The sequence below is a fragment of the Geotrypetes seraphini genome, chromosome 1, assembly GCF_902459505.1.
Source record: "Geotrypetes seraphini chromosome 1, aGeoSer1.1, whole genome shotgun sequence".
Lineage (NCBI taxonomy): Eukaryota > Metazoa > Chordata > Amphibia > Gymnophiona > Dermophiidae > Geotrypetes > Geotrypetes seraphini.
In genome coordinates, this window is record NC_047084.1 from 520,137,478 (window position 1) to 520,155,310 (window position 17,833).

Consider the following 17,833-nt stretch of genomic DNA (forward strand, 5'->3'; position numbering starts at 1 on the left):
GCCAATGATGTAAAAGAGAATGGAAGATATCTTCCAGGAAAGAATCATCTGACTTGGGAAAAGAGAGAAGTATAACTTCTGATTAGCCCTTCAGAAATTGGACCAGGACATATCCAGGTTCCCAGCAGAAACATGCACAACACCCTAGGTGTCATAGAATCCAGCTCTGTGGGTACATGATCTCGCAATATTGAGCAAATTCCTTCATTTTGTCCAACTAGAGACAATCTGTTTTGAGTTTGGCACCCCCCAATCATTTGATAAATTGGCTCCTATGCTGGATATCAGTCCTGATTTTACCTGGATATCAAGCCCCCCTCCCCCCACCCCTCCACAAGCTCTTGCTCTCTTTGGATGAAAAACTTGTCTGCCTTGGTTTTTCACAAACCAATATGAGGTTTACTTATGGAGGTGTCTTACCTGATCCTAGCGTCACTTCTTCCAGTCTTTATAATTCAGGATCCTAACATATGTTGGATCAGAAATTTCCTCTGACCAATAAAGGTGTCAGTCATATGTGCTGCTGGCATTGTGGAATTCCTGAAAACCAGGCTAGGTTGTGGACCTTGTGGACTAGATTTGAGGACCACTGCTTTACAGAATTACCCTCATGGTGCTAGGCTGAGCATGGGCTGCCCCTGGAGTTATTCAGATAATCCCATATCCTGGCTAGCTCCATATCCAGAATTGGGCCTCTTAAAGATTTATTGTGCTCCTCAGACTAGAGAGCAATACTTGCCAAACACTGAGTCTTGGATTTCTTCATGAGACATTGTATTTTGTAAAAAAGGCCAAAAGATTATTTGTGTTCATGATTTATCACAGAGGAAGCTTCACATGTGTATATGTGTTCAATTCTTATTTAAAGATGAGAATGAATGCCGCACCAAACCAGGTATTTGTGAAAACGGTCGCTGTGTCAACAATATTGGAAGCTACAGATGTGAATGTAATGAAGGATTTGAGTCAACACCCTCAGGCACTGAGTGTATTGGTGAGTTAATTTCCCTTGCCTAATTATGGTAATATGGTAAGCTAGCTTTAATTTTGAAAAGCGACTGGTGGTAAAAAATATGTTAGTCTACCTTAATAAGAAAGATTTCATCAAGCTAGGGATCCATTGACGCTGTAAGAAATGGCAGGCATTGCCTTTCATCAGTGTTATGGTATGTGACTTCATCTCTAGACAGCAGTATACAATTAAAATCAATAAGAAGACAGAAGACAATAAGCTATAAAAGAAGATAGGAAAGGTAATAAAACCTTATAATTTGCATATAGGGCCCAATTCTATACAGTCCACCTAAAAAAACTCGGTGGTGACTAATACGGTGGTAAGTGCAATTCTATAAAAGTTAGGCGCACTATATAATCGTGCTTAGCAACACCTAAGCCCACTTAGGATTCACTAGGCGTCCTAACTTTAGGTGTACCCAATGTATGCCAGGGTTTTCTTCGCCTAAATACCTGCACCCAAGTTAGGCACCTAATGGCACCTAATTCACAAAGCAGCATCTAACTTGAAAATACGCCCATAAAAAGCCCCCTAACCAGCCCACTTTTAGGTAGGCACTTTGGACTAGGTGCCTACTTTATATAGAATCATGTTTTTCAAGTTAGATACCTAACTTTCAATTAAGTCCAATTAAGGCCAATTAAAAGGTGTTAAGTACCAATTATTGGTGCTGATTAAGCCTATTAAAGCTGCATCACAGGAACATGGAACATTATCATTAATAGTCTGCGATTTGTTGAACCTGCATGAAAATTAGTTTTGGAAATAAGGATGGGCCTAATTCTAGTTCTAATTGTAAAGTAGTTGACATTGGTATGTATTGATTGTAAATGTACTTGATATTAAAATTGTAGTACACTTCTCCCTCCGTATGCACGAGGGTTAGGGACGGAACAGCCCCGCGAATACGGAAAAACTGTGAATAACTTTTTATATGTTATTTGTGGGGTTTTGTTACAACCACCGTTAATATAATGAAATCGCGAATAACAGGCGCACCGATTCTCCTTAAAATTAAGCAACTCCCTTTTAGCCTTGTAGCGCTGGAAAAGTGACGCCTTGTGGAGATAATTATGAACTTTGGCAATCACCACCCGAGGGCTGCGGCGACTTTCCTCCCGTCAGCCCAGTTGATGTGCGCACTCCAACTTAAGGGGGCCCATACCCTCCGGCAAAGGTAACTCTGCCTGCAACCAGCGCTCCAACTCAGAGATTAGGCGGGAGTCGGCAACTGATTCCGGGAGGCCCACAAACCCGATGTTGTCTCAACATGATCGTTTTTTGAGATCCTCTAACTTTGCGGCTTGAGAACGTAATTGTGTATGAAGTTCCTCGAGATCCATTGAGGTTGATGTAGTCACCTCCTCCACCATTGCCCCCCTAGTCTCCAGCTCCATAATGCAGTGAGACGACTCAGTCAAAAGCGATATTCTCTGTGAAAGCTGGTAAGCACCAAAATTTTTATCGGTACTGTACAGTACTTTACTCACGGATGATGTAATATGGGGGAAGGAGCCAGTATGCCAAAAATCGCGAATAGTCGAAACCACAATTGCTGAAACCGCAAATATGGAGGGAGAAGTGTAGTACATTATCATTGCTATGACTTGGCTGAAAGTAAAGTGGGAAGCAGCACTTAATTTCTGGAGGAACTGCCTGGAATGCAATTGTGCAGCTTCTTTTCAATCTCAAGAACAGCAGGGGTGTTCTGCCCCAGCCTCTTCCTTTCAGGCAGTATACAATGACGAGATGAGTCTAGAGCAGAGTAGAGGACAGTCATTCTGCTGCTTTGGATCAGTTTCTCAAAACTCACTATGCATTTAACAATGGACACTAAACCAGTCCTAGATGGTTTAGCATCCAACCTGCCGATTCTCAGAATGGCTTACCGTGGTCTCTTCCTTGCTTCCTAGCAGCCTCTGATTGTACTGTGCAAATGTGGTACAACAAGGTCATTAATATTAAAATGGTAGTACAATGAGGTCATTAATAGTAAAATGAGCACTCCAGGTGATTCTCTACTTTATGCCCACTTTTTATGGGCAAAATTTCCCAACAGGGTCTAAGCTGTAGTAGCCTTACTTTCCTGTCAGTGCCTGAGTGCTGATTGGCTCAGGTACTGACAGGAAAGTAAGGCTTGAAAGCTCAGACCCCACCACAAAAAATACCCTCTTGCACACAAATTAAAAAAAAACAACAATCCCTGATTCTTCCCTCCCTCCCACTAATCCCCTCTCCCCCAGGGCCATTCAATGCCCCTATCCCAGTACTTTAAAAAAAAAAAAAAATTGGCAGTTGGGATGTCCATTCCCTCCTGCCACTGAGGTCCCCCACCCCCTGACAGCCCCACCATCATAACTTTAAGTTAAAGAGTGGCAGGACGGATGCCTACTCACTCCGGTCTGCAGACACGCCTCTTCAAAATGGCAGGCCTGGTGCATCCTGAGATGCACTAGGAGGGACCTAAGGCCCTTATTGGCTCTGGCACATAAGGCCCCTCCCCTGGAAGGGGCCTTATAATCTGAGCCAATCAGAGCCTTAGGCCCCTGCCTGGTGCATTCTGGGATAGGGAGTGGCCTTAAACACCTAAGCCAATTGGGGCATTTTGAAGAGGAGGGCCTGCTGGCAGAAGGGAGTGGGTATCCCTCCTGCCATCTTTCAACTTAAAAGTGCGGGGGTTGTTGGGGGGCAGTGGACCCCAGTGGTAGGAGGGAGTAGGCATACCTCCTGCCAGGGCACGAGGGGGTGTGTGTGGGGGGTCCAGGTTATGGCAACAAAGGCAGGAGAGAATGGGTATCCCTCCTGCCAATCTTGTATAGGGTGTGGGGAGGTGGGCAGGCAGCAGCAGGCAGGGGAGGGTTTCAGCAGGAGGGGGGGGACTTTTTCTTCTCGTGCTGTCCCTGCCAGTCAAATCAGCTGAGCCGGCAGGACTCGGGGAGACCTACAGCTCAGTTGATCGGGGTAGGGAGAGCAGTCTTGACAGTGCCAGTATTCAGCATTTAATCAGCCAAGATAACCACATAAATGTGCATAAATGTTAGTCCTATTTTTGAGCTCTGCCCCTTAGCTGGTAAAGTGCTGAATATTGCACTTAATTGGCTATGAGTTTAACTGGTTCCACAAACCCAAAAATTCAATGCTGAAGCTTAGACATAGCCTGACACTGAATTTCTGCCAGCAGCTATCAGTAAAATGCTGAGCACCATTGGCTTAATAGTGACCCTAAAATGGAATTGCTGTTTATACTCAGGCCCTGTCTTTTTCCTACAGACAATCGTCAAGGCTTTTGCTTTTCCGAGGTCCTGCAGACAATGTGTCAGATGGCATCCAGCAGCCAGATTCTTGTCACTAAATCAGAATGTTGTTGTGACGGAGGAAGAGGCTGGGGTAACCAGTGTGAGATCTGCCCACTCCAGGGAACGACCCAGTTCAAGAAACTTTGCCCACATGGCCCAGGATATACCACTGATGGGAAAGGTATGGAAAGGAGGGGGAGGGGAGAGTAAACCGTTTTCATAGACTTAAAGAAAATGTCCTGTTTGTAAAACATCATGGTGTCATTGGAAACGTCCCAGAGATGGCTGATTTTTCCTATACTCTAGCTTTCTTTTTCATTCAGGCACTCCATGAAGTGGGAAAGGCTGACTAATGGCAGCTGAAATCTGACAGGAAGCTTTTGTCTGTGAGTGGACCTTAGTGCTGCCACTGTAAACAGTCACTGCATGTACCTCATCAGTTTTAGCCTGTGGTTACACACTGCTTTGATTGTTCTACAAATCATATTTTCTAGAAATAAAACACAGACTTGCAGCATGTGTTGTTAATTCAGGTTAATCCTTGTTTTAGAATACATCATGTCCTTTATTTAAAAAAAAAATCACCTTTACTAAAACTTTCCGTGTGGGTTCAAGTTACCTTGGGAAGAGAATTGTTAAGATTTGTTTTAAGTATTAATAAATATGTCTAGAATGAGATAACAAGTGACTGCCACATAGTACTGGAAGGCTACAGATCACAGCTTTTGGGTTTGTGACAGATTAGTTCTTTTTAACTAAAGGTAAATTGTTTTATATACAGACACTTGGCACTTTAAATAGGCAGAATCCCAGATATCGTACAGCTGCAGTTTGTAGAACTCACAAATCCTTGCCTTCTACTGTGTCTTCCAGAATAAAATAAGGAAAGCATCCCTATGATATAGGCATTGGCATGGGGGAGATCACAGGAGCCATGGCCTCCCCCAAAATTGGCAGTCAGTTTTGGTTCTACTCCCCCTACTACCTCATCTCGGCCGCTGTAATTTTAAATCTTTGATCAGCAGCCGCACGGCATCAATGAGCAAGCCTGCCCCGGAACCCAGGAACAGGAAGTCGCTGCAGAATGGAAGTCTTCTGGGGCAGGCCTGCTCGTTGATGCTATGTTATGGCTGCCCAAATATTCTAAATTACAGCAACTGGGGAAGGTAGGTAGGGGAGTAGAGAGCTGGAGAGACAGATCGTGATGCAAGATTCTGCTGGGCTTAGGGCGGAGCTTTTGGGCCACCCCCCCCCCCAAAAAAAAAAAAAGCTTTCTGCTGCCTATGACTTATGCAGCTGTGAACTTTGAATGTAAAGTAGATCTTGGGTGAACAGGACCAGCAGTACAGTGAAGCTGCTGTGAAAGGTTATGGCAGCCATATTGAGAAAGCTACTGCTAAGGGCAGGAGCAAGTGGGCCTCACTTCTGAACCCACTAGATGATCAGGCATTGAAGGTGGGCCTGAAGGGTTCTAGAACAACAGGGGTGGATACTGGGGGGTCATTTGGGGGGGTGGAAGGGGATACTTGCAGCACTGCAGGTAGGGGGTAGGTGGAAGAAAGAAAGAGGCTGGCAGGGTCTCAGAGGAGTGCTTAAAAGATTTCAAGTTATGCAGGACCCGGATGATATTCAGAGTCAGAGCCTGCATAGCTAATTGACCAAAGTTAGGACTGTTTTTATGTGGTCTAATATGGTTGTTTATGCCTACACCCATATAACTTCAAAATTCTTGGAATACACTTAGACAGATGCTGTACAATGCAAACACAAATCCAAAAAATCACCCAAAAAGCATTCTTCACAATGCGAAATTTAAGAAAAATCAGAAAATTCTTTAAAAAAGACCAATTCAGGATCATTGTCCAATCCATGGTACTAAGTATCGTCGACTATTGCAACAGCCTCTACTTACCCTGCCCGACCAACACAATAAAAAAACTACAGACCATCCAGAACACAGCCCTCAGACTCATATATTCACTCAGCAAATACGACCACATTACCAATGCATACCTAGAATCCCACTGGCTACCAATAAAAGCAAGAACACAATTCAAACTCTACTGTCTCATTTTCAAAGTAACCCATGGCACGGCACCCAGTTACCTAAATAACCGTTTTCACTACTACCACCCACCAAGAAAAAGGAGAACACTGAACCTCTTCACCTATCCACCACTCAACGGTACCTGTCGTAAGAAACTCTATGACAACCTCCTGGGGACACAGGCAGCCAAAATAGACTCTGACATCTCTAAATTACTGACCAAAACAACAGACATAAAAGAGTTCCGCAAAGAAATAAAAACACTACTGTTCAAAAAATATCTCCCATCACTCTAACCACCGCCCAATGAGTTCCCATTCAACGATTTCGGAATCACTCATCCATATTATCTCTTTGTCTGTGATCAAGAATGTACTGTAACTCTCCTACACTACACCCGACTTAACTGATCGAGTTGACATATATTACCTCTGCAAAATGCATTATCTTCTGCTATATGTACTATCTTCTGTAATAAGTAATATCTTCTGCGAAATTGTAATATCATAACTCTTCACTGTTCCTGTAACTTACTCCTATCCTGAAATGTAATTCTACTGGAATGTCCCAGATATTTTCTATATTGTAATCCGCCTAGAACCGCAAGGCACAGGCGGAATAGAAATCCGTAATGTAATGTAATGTAATGTAATGTAATGTAATGTAATAACTGCCGGCTCCTCCCCAAACCTGCCCACTTTTAACATGGGCAGTCAGAGTTGATATTCTCTCTCCAATACTCTTTAATCTATTCTTAGCCCCACCCCCCCCATTGACTCTTGCTCAATCTATAGGTTTCACTGCCTTCGCATATGCAGACGACATTCAGCTTCTATATCCTTTGGACCCTACCGCTACAGATGAAGTTCAATAAATTAACCGTAAACTCACACAGATCAGCTCGTGGCTCAACCAAAACATGCTTGCATTAAACATTTCTAAAACATAAAGCATTTTGGTTCCTTGCACAGTTAAGGACAATCTAATCATGCCTATCTTTATTGAATAAACCTCAATACAAATGGACACTAATGTGAAACTACTGGGAATCATCTTTGATTTTTAAAAAAAACCCAAAAAACTTACTTTCCGTAAGTGCAGTCATTCAGAAATGCTTTTACAAATTAAAGCTAATATGTTCAATATCTTCTCTCCTTGATCCCCCTTCTCTTAACATTCTGATTCACTCCCTGGTAATCTCTCACCTCGATTACTGTAATTCATTATACCAAGGTATAACAATAAGGAAATACGCCGGCTCCAAATTATCCAAAACACATCTATAAAGCTAAAAAATTTGACTATTGGTTGCCATTTCCACACTATAATTTACAAATTGTTTCTTGTCACATTTAAAACTAGATTCGTAAACACCCCAGCATTTATCAATAAATTCCGTACCCCTCGAGGAGATTAAGATCAAATAGTCAGAACCTATTAGCAATACCCTCCAGCCACAAATTTGTCTATGATTCTACCCATAAGACAATCTTTTCAATCATGGCCCCTTCACTTTGGAATGTTATGCCCCTTGACCTCAGATTAGAATCCTCCTTGGAAAAATTCAAATCCAAACTCAAGACATTCTTATTCAAAGACGCTTATAGTATATGACTTTGAATGTTTTAGTCGAGGATGACTAATCTTTCCAAAGGAGCTCTCCCCTTCCTATATTGATTCCCCTCTTCCCTTTCTTTCCTTGGTATTTTTTTTATCTTGATGTAATTATGTATCCCTTACCGCACTTTCTCCCTGTATCATGTCAGTTTCTTATTGCCTGTTCTATTCCCCCCTTTTTTAAGAATATACAACTGTTTTTAACTTTTTTAATATACAGTGGTGCCTCACACAACGAACTTAATTCGTTCCAGGAGCAAGTTTGTTATGCGAAAAGTTTGTTATGTGAAACGCGTTTTCCCATAACAATACATGTTAAAAAAAATAATTCGTTCTGTAGCATAAAATATGCTAAGATGACATAAAAAAAGATAAATTTTTGGTTATTATTTTTATTTAGATACATCTAAAACATAATTGTTTTTTAAAACAACACACATTTTTTAAATTTAAAGACAGACTAAGTAGAGTCTAATTTTACAGTGAGAGAGGGCAGAGTCTCAGCGGCAAAAACTGGGACTTAACTGTTCATTTTTTTTTTTTTTCTACCGTGTTTCCCCGATGATAAGGCAGGGCCATCAAATAAGACAGCCCCCCCTTTTTAGAAAAAAATGTAAAATAAGGCACCCCCCCGCAAATAAGCCACCCACCGATACCTGCGCTTACCCGAATCGGGTGGTACGGTGGGTGACTCCGTGTGGTCCCTGGCACCCCCGACACGATCGGGGCAAGAGGGAGCTCAAGCCCTCTTGCCCCCCCGACTCCCCGACACGATCGGGGCAAGAGGGAGCTCAAGCCCTCTTGCCCCCCCGACTCCCCGACACGATCGGGGCAAAAGGGAGCTCAAGCCCTCTTGCCCCCCCGACTCCCCGACACGATCGGGGCAAAAGGGAGCCCAAGCCCTCTTGCCCCGCCGATTCCCCAACTCCCCGACAATATCGGGCCAGGAGGGAGCCCAAGTCCTCCTGGCCACGGCGACCCCCTAACCCCACCCTGCACTACATTACGGGCAGGAGGGATCCCAGGCCCTCCTGCCCTCGACGCAAACCCCCCCTCCCCCCAACGACCGCCCCCCCCAAGAACCTCCGACCGCCCCTCCAGCCGACCCGCGACCCCCCTGGCCGACCCCCACGACACCCCCAACCCCCTTCCCCGTACCTTTCTGTAGTTGGCCGGACAGACGGGAGCCAAACCCGCCTGTCCGGCAGGCAGCCAACGACGGAATGAGGCCGGATTGGCCCATCCGTCCCAAAGCTCCGCCTATTGGTGGGGCCTAAGGCGCCTGGGCCAATCAGAATAGGCCCGGGAGCCTTAGGTCCCTCCTGGGGGCAGGGCCTGAGGCACATGGTCGGGTTGGGCCCATGTGCCTCAGGCCCCGCCCCCAGGAGGGACCTAAGGCTCCCGGGCCTATTCTGATTGGCCCAGGCGCCTTAGGCCCCACCAGTAGGCGGAGCTTTGGGACGGATGGGCCAATCCGGCCTCATTCCGTCGTTGGCTGCCTGCCGGACAGGTGGGTTTGGCTCCCGTCTGTCCGGCCAACTACAGAAAGGTACGGGGAAGGGGGTTGGGGGTGTCGTGGGGGTCGGCCAGGGGGGTCGCGGGTCGGCTGGGGGGGCGGTCGGAGGTTCTTGGGGGGGGCGGTCGTTGGGGGGGGGGGGGGTTTGCGTCGAGGGCAGGAGGGCCTGGGATCCCTCCTGCCCGTAATGTAGTGCAGGGTGGGGTTAGGGGGTCGCCTAGGCCAGGAGGACTTGGGCTCCCTCCTGGCCCGATATTGTCGGGGAGTTGGGGAATCGGCGGGGCAAGAGGGCTTGGGCTCCTTTTTGCCCCGATCGTGTCGGGGAGTCGGGGGGGCAAGAGGGAGCCAGGCGGAGAGAGGGCAGTTAAGCGCAGTGCCTGCGCGGAAGGATGCAGCTCGGGCGACTTCGTTGTGTGAAACGAAGTTCGTTGTACGGATCAAGACATAAAGTTCGTTGTGCGCAGCGTGCGCTGTGCGAGGCGTCCGTTGTGTGAGGCACCACTGTACAGGGTGCCGTTCTGAGCTCCCAGGAGAACAGGATAGAAATCTAAATAAATGAAAACACTCCTTGATTTTAAATGGTTACAAAATCAAAACTTATTGGAATATGTTTATAACTAAAATGACAACAAATACAAGTCTCAAAAAGCACGGTTAGCAAGATCTTGTGCAATCGCTTGCACTTTCACCCATATAAGCTGCAATTGATGCAGAAGTTACAAATGACCAGGTGTTCCTCAAGAGGCCCCCGAGATCCCTGGACATTACTGTTTTTGACTACCCGCAACTTTGGATGATCTGCAGGAACACACACACCACTGAAGCTATAAACGTGATCACGCCAGATATGCTTCGGAGAGTCTGGTCCGAGCATGATTATCATATCGATGTTTGCCGAGTAACAAGTCGGCACATATAAGTGTACGTAGTTAACAGATACCATATGAAACTTTATGAGCTGATGAAACTATAGAATATGCCAATAAATTTTTGTTTTGTAATCATTTAAAATCAAGGAGTGTTTTTGTGGGCACCCTGTATATTAATTGTATTGTAAACTGTTTAGATATTCTGGATAGACATTATATCAATTAACTAATAAACTTGAAACTTGATTCAGCAGCACTGCATAGTTTAAAGCCACTGAATATCAGGATTAAGCAGCTACAGGTGATTTAAACCACTTTGAATATCGACCCAAATAGTTTTGTGCCATGCAGTTTAATAATCCATCCTGCAACATCCTATTGAGGTCCAAATTGGGTTGCTTTATTAAACAGAATTGACACAAACAAGTACCACAGCAAGGATGCCAAATTACACAGTTCCCGGCTGGAGACTTTGGAACAGTTCTGGATTTCTGACTACCCTATCCTGGTGCATTATGGGACTTGGATCACTGATTTAATGGGCAGGATCAGGCACAACAAACCCCACACTGTATTGGGATATAAGGTCAAAATGTGGACTGGCTAAAAAAAGTCTTTAGCCTAGAACTGAGAAACTTGGCCTCTCTGCCACAATCAGATCTACGAATAGTAGAATATTGATTCTTCAATAAAGCACCTTCAAAGTGGTTTGCCAATACTTGGCCGATAGCATTTAACCTCTGTTGCCAATTAACTCTTCTGCTGAGTTATCCACTACCCATTGGTGCAATGACAAATCACAGTGCGCAAACATCAGGATCCTCTATTTTAAACTTTGAGGATGAAAAGAACACTCCAAGTTATAGCAGCCAACTTTTCAAAATTATTGGGGGTGCTAAACCCAATGGAAATGGGGGGGCGCTAGTGAGCTTCAGGAGGAATGGCAGCTTGAATTTGAGCTCCGGTAAACCTCTGCTCTAAAATCAAGAATACGCTGTCTCAACGCTGCTTAATTTTCTCCTACTTGCTCGGTGCGTTGACCTGAGAGATTTCCCGATCGATATTTTGCGATGTCAGCAACTAAAAGTGGGAAACGCACGAAAATAGATCCTCCCTCTCCTTCGAAACCTCAGGCCTCGAAGTCGGATGAAGTCCCGATGTCTGTGCTCATAGAAGAGATTCGAGCGCTAAAAGATATGATTTCAGAGACTAACTCCAATATTGAAGATATTAAACAGGATATGGCTACTATGAAAACAGATGTCCTACACTTTCGCACTCGTGTTGAGTCTCTCGAGACAAAACAGCGTGTCACAGAAGACAACGTGAAAGATTTGCAGCGCCATCTTAAGCGCGTGGCGCAGCTGGAGACAGATCTGAACGAGGCGAATGATCGTGCCCGTAAGAGGAACATCCGTATCCTTGGTCTTTCGGAGGGTCGGGAGGGCCAGAATCTAATAAAATTTCTGCAAGACACCATACCTACTCTACTCGATATCACCTTCACCCAGCTGCTCGAGATTGAAGCCGCTCACCGCATCAACTCGCAGCGCACACCACGTGAGAATTTTCCAAGACCGGTGATAATGAGCCTGCTTCGTTTTAACCAGACACTTGAAATTATGCAGAAGGCAAAACTGAAGGCGCCGCTGAAATTTGAAGGACGGAATATTATGTTCGTTCCTGATCTGAGTAAGACCTCAGCGCGTCTCAGAAAACAGCTGCTTGAATACAGGCCTCGCCTTAAGGCACTCAATGCTCGTTTTGGAATCTTTTACCCTGCTCGTTTAAGAGTCACGATCCAGAACCGCACTAAAGATTTCACCAATCCGAATTTGTTGGGCGACTACTTGGAAACTATTTCTCCTAGCACGATAGATGCTACATGATTACGGTACTTAATTGCTTTACAGTCTGTACCTTCATCGGGTTCTATATACCCCAGATTTTGCAATGTTTATTCTCTTTTATTGCTCAGACATCTCCATTTTGATTATGCCTGCCTTCACTATTATTGTCTTGTCTCCTGATATATTTTCTGTTTCCAGGACCAAAGGGTATATTTGTTTTTTTTCATTGCTGCTTCTGATGTCTGTACTGATACATGTGTTTTATATAATAGCGGCCTCTCCTTTTCTTTTTCTTTTTCATTGTGCATTTCTATTCTCTTTCTATTTTCAAAATCTTTTCAATCTTGCTAGGCTCTCACTGTCTCCACTCACCTTAGCTGTTACTGATTATTGCAAGACTCATTATATGTATTCAGTATGAATCTGTCATAATAAGCATAGGTTTGCTGTTGCTCGTTCATGTTTGCCTTTTTTCCCTCACTCACTGACCCGTTGGTCTATTCTCTGTGCATTATGGTTTTTTATTGCTACAGAGAATGTATATCATACAGAAGTGCTGTTTTTGTTTTGATTATGAGTACAGTATTTGTATTTGACTTTAACCACATGTATGATGCCTCTTAAATGTATTTCACTGAATGTGAAAGGTTTGCATAACCCATTAAAAAAAATCAAAATATCTCAATATATTTCCCAGCTCCAATATATTTCCATTGTCCTCCTGCAAGAGACGCACCTCGATGCACCGGAAGCTTCTAAATTTAAATGTAGCTGGGCCTTACCTCCTATTTTTTCACCTGCTAAAGACAAGAAAAACGGAGTCCTTATATTAGTTAAGAAGCATCCAGATCTCATTGTCACTGACCAAGCATGTGATACTGAGGGCAGATGGGTGAGAGCCACTCTCTCATTTCAACACTCGTCTTTACCAATATTTAACATCTATGCTCCCAATAAAGACTGTCCTGCTTTTTTTCATGATCTGGCTAATAATGTTACTGCTATGGGTGAAATTCCTTCCCTCATAGGTGGGGATTTTAATCTAGTCATTGAACCTACCCTGGACAGGAGGTCTTCTGCCTCTCCTAAATCTTCTAAAGCTTGGCTGGCTCTCTCAGACATAATCCAACATCTGAACCTTGCAGACCCATGGAGAATTGCACATCCGGATACATCTCAATTTACCTTTTTCTCGTCACCGCATTCTTCTTTGTCAAGAATCGATTTTTTTCTATTATCTGCCTCCTTATTGCCTTTTGTTACCAGCACACTAATACATCCTATTACAGTGTCTGATCACGCCATGATTAGCTTGGAGTTCAGTTCCCTTGGTCTTACTCCATTGAAACCTTGCTGGAGATTTGATACCTCACTCCTGGAAGAACCTGAATTTGTGACACTTATCTCTGATAGCATTAAATAATTTTTTCTTTTCAACACTTTTGAACAAACTTGTTGGACTACTCTATGGGACACGCTCAAAGCATACTTGTGTGGTATAATCATCTCTTATAAAGCTAACAAAAACAAAACGTCTGCGCTTCTCCGTTCTTCCTTGGAAGCTCAAATACGTTCACTGGAAGCCCTCATCTGCTCCGATCCGCACAATAAGACTTCTCTTGATCACCTGATGAAGTTACGCTTACAATACAATACCCTTCTAGCGAATTCGGCAGGAAAGACGCTGTTTATGAGAGAGGCTACCTACTATGCCGAACATGACTCCTCTGGTCATTTACTGGCCAATTACCTCAAATCGCAGATGGAACGAACATTTATCACTTCTATCAAATCTGCTGACGATACTACCTTGACTGGTAGTACTGATATATTGGCGAGATTTCAGGAATATTATCAGACATTATATACGTCACAGTCACCATCAGACGCTGACATCATCACTTTTCTCAATCATTTGGAAGGCCCTGAAATCACTGATGATGACAATACTTTATTTTGCTCACCTATCACCGAAACTGAACTTGCTGCAGCCTTATCTGATATGGCGAAGGGGAAAACACCTGGCCCCGATGGCTTTCCGGTAGAGTTCTACCTGGCATTTCAATCACTCCTTCTTAATCCGATGTTGAATCTATTTGAGTATTTGGTTCGTACCCAAATGGTCACTGGCTCTTTCACTGAAGCAGTCATAGTGGTTTTACCCAAACCTGGAAAAGATAAGCAACAGGTTCAAAGCTACAGACCTCTCTCCATGATAAACGTGGATGCCAAGCTATATGCTAAAATCCTTGTTGGCAGACTGCAAAGAATCCTTCCTAATTTGATCTCAAACGAACAAACTGGATTTATGCTTGGTCGTCTTTCACATGACAACACCAGACTCTTCTTCAACATTCTTAAACATGTAGAGACTCTAGACACTCCTCACATTGCTCTTGGATTAGACGCCGAAAAGGCCTTTGATAGGGTGGAATGGAGCTTTCTCTTCCATGCCTTGCGAAGATTTGGTTTTTCTGAATCAGCTATTGCCTTGATCAAGGTTTTGTATACTTCTCCATCCACTAGTATTTTGATTAACAACCAACTATCATCGCCTTTCCACCCCAGTCGAGGAACCCGTCAAGGCTGCCCTCTTTCACCATTGCTGTTTAACATTGCTTTTACTCTCTATTAAGAACAATAATAACATCGGTGGCATACAGATGGGCTCGATGATTGTCAAGTATTCGGCTTATGCTGATGACATATTACTCTATACCGTTCCAGCTTCTCTGCCTCATATTCTTCAAACTATTTCAGATTATGCCTCTGTGTCAGGTTACAAATTTAACCAATCCAAATCAGAAATCATGCCTCTTAATCACCCTGAAGTCAAACATGATCTACTACATTTTGATTTCACTTGGTCTGACTCTGTATTGAAATATTTGGGAATATTTTTTGCTCCTACGATTGACGAAACTATATCGCTTAATGTGACTAAACTAACTTCTCTTATTAAAGATCTTCTGTCACGTTGGACACCTCTGCGCCTTACCTGGTGGGGACGATTGAGCACTATAAAGATGATGATCGCTCCCAAGATAAACTACTTTTTGAACATGATCCCAATACTATTTCCTCTTTCTTTTTACTCCACTGTTGAAAAATCTCTCTCTGCATTTCTGTGGGGGTCCAAACCTCCCAGAATTGCAATGCATAAGCTCAAAGCCAGCAAGGAATATGGGGGTGTTAACTTCCCTGATTTTCACAAATACCACATAGCTTTCATCATGCAACAATCTTCTTTTTGGTTCCTGCCACCCTCTACTGATTATGTACCATCATGGTTGTCCTGGGAAAAGACTCGCTCATCTCTCCAACCGCTTCATCTTAGACCGTTTCAACATATTCCCAAGACTGCTAATCCCATACTACACAGTGCAAAGACTGCAATTGGGCTGGTGGAGAAGTTTTTACCTCATCCTTGGTCACTTACCATGTCGGCGCCTCTTTGGAACAATGTTGCTTTTAAGATACAAAATGAACCAGTTTGCTGGTCTGAATGGCTGAGCAGAGGCATCTCGACGATTCAGGACTTGAAAAAAGATGACTCTTGGCTGACCTTTAATCAGTTACAACTTCGCTATGGTCTTCACGCCAATCAACACTTTCATTGGATCCAGCTGATACATTGCCTATCATCTGCCATTCGCCAGACCCATTTATCTAGTGATACACCGAGTTTGCTTGCTTTGATCTCCTCCTTGCATATTTCCAAGGGCTGTGCATCTCGCTGGTATAAGTGGCTACAAAACGAACTACAAAACCGCCCGAATGGCACTGAGCATACCTGGGAATTTGATCTACAAATTCCTCCATTACTGGACTCTTGGAAATTGATATGGTTTTCTTTAACCCGTAATTCCTGCTCTTCATCACTTAAACAATCTCTTTATTTTGTACTACACAAGGCTATATGGACTCCCCATAAATTGTCATTTTAAATCTAGCGAATCTGGTCAATGTTGGTCTTGCACCAAGGACACTGGTACCTTTTTGCATCAGCTTTTCTATTGCCCACTGATTACTCCCTTTTGGCAATCTATTTGGAAATATATGTCTGAGTTGTTTAATATTAATGATTCTCTCACTCCTGCCATTGTTATCCTTGGATCTCACCAACTTCCCACTGTTCTTAATCCTGGTGACTCGAAACTATTCACTCTGTTGCTTCAACTAGCTATCAAATTGATATTGCAAAACTGGAAAAATGTTTCATTGGTGACTTACTCTATGTGGTGGAATAAAGTTTGTGTTATAGCCAAGTATGAATGGGCTGCGGCCCTTAAAAATAAGGCATTGCGCTCTTTTGAACGCACTTGGAAATTGCTATTGGATGTTTCTGTATCTTCTCCTATCTGAATGGATGTCTCCTTAATACATAGGGGTATTCTCACTTATGTACACAATTCATGCCTTTCTCTATTTGTATTCTGATTCTGGCGGATGCCCTACTGTATGTTTGAACTTTGATGGTCCTTTTGCACTTCTGTATGTATTTTTTCCGTATTGTTCTTGTACAATGTTACCCTTGTACCTTTTTGAAATAATAAAACTTTATTGAACTTAAAAAAAAAAACCCAATGGAAATTATCTCTCCCTGTACAAAGTCAAGGAGTTTGTTCAATATGTGGGATCTCAAGCTCTCATAGAACAGGATCCTATGTTCTGTGTCATTCATAAAGCTGCTATAACATAACATATACCATTTCAGTTCTTACAGGAGAATACTGCCATCTACTGTAGCCTGCACACTTCACACCTGGCTAGACTATTATTTTCTTCTACAAAGCTCAATCAGTAATGTGGACAGCATGTGTGTGTGTAAAAGAGAAATGCTAGACTTGGGAGCAATTTTATAACTGAACACATGCCTAAATGTAATTTTCCCTATATGGATACTTGCAAATTTCAAAAACCACACACTTTTGTTTTGGAAACTTACCTCAAGGAATTTATGTATTTACATTCAAAACACAGCTATAAAACTCATCTATGAATCTAAACAATTTGACCATGTAACTCCCTTACAGATAAAAGCCAAATGGCCCAGCCAGTTTGCCCATCTGCAGCATTTACTATCTCTCCAAGACAGGGGTGTCAAACTCAATTATAACACCATTTTTTCTATTTATTTTTCATATATGCACACACAATATAATCTTATTAACACATAATGGTAATGGTTAACCACAAAATTAAACTACACAAAACACTGTCTGCTTCTCAACATTCATTCCTACCAGAACACATATAACCCCTATGCAAATACGGGACCAAAATCTAAAAGTATTAATATATTAAAAAAACACCCTAAGATTCAAGATTCGGCATGCATTACAACCCCCAGAGAAAAAGAAACAAATGTATTTCTTCCCGAGCAGTGCAAAAGATAGATGTATTTCTTCCCGAGCAGATTAAAATGCTCAAAATTGACACAATTCAAACGCTAACTTGAAAATAAAATCATTCCCCCATACCTTTGTTGTCTCCCTCCCTCCGGCGGGTGTCTAACCTGGCTGGCTCCAACTTGGCTGTTTTATGCGGCTCGTGGTCCGATGCCCCCCGGTGTCATCTTGTGGCTGGCTCCCTCCTCCTCACAGCCATAGTGTGCATGGAG

The 17,833-nt window shown here is 43.3% G+C and overlaps 1 protein-coding gene across 3 annotated transcripts in view; it reads left to right on the forward strand.

Annotated features, from left to right (window-relative positions):
- FBN2 (fibrillin 2) overlaps positions 1-17,833 on the forward strand; it is a 617,508-nt gene that overhangs the window by 544,330 nt on the left and 55,345 nt on the right. For 2 of the 3 annotated variants that reach the window (XM_033928968.1, XM_033928969.1), the window contains 2 exons: positions 869-994; positions 4,286-4,492. In XM_033928968.1, the coding sequence (XP_033784859.1) occupies positions 869-994; positions 4,286-4,492 (333 nt within the window). Of the gene's footprint in view, positions 1-868; positions 995-4,285; positions 4,493-4,634; positions 4,698-17,833 lie in introns of all 3 variants that reach the window. The other variant, XR_004537713.1, reaches the window with a different exon arrangement.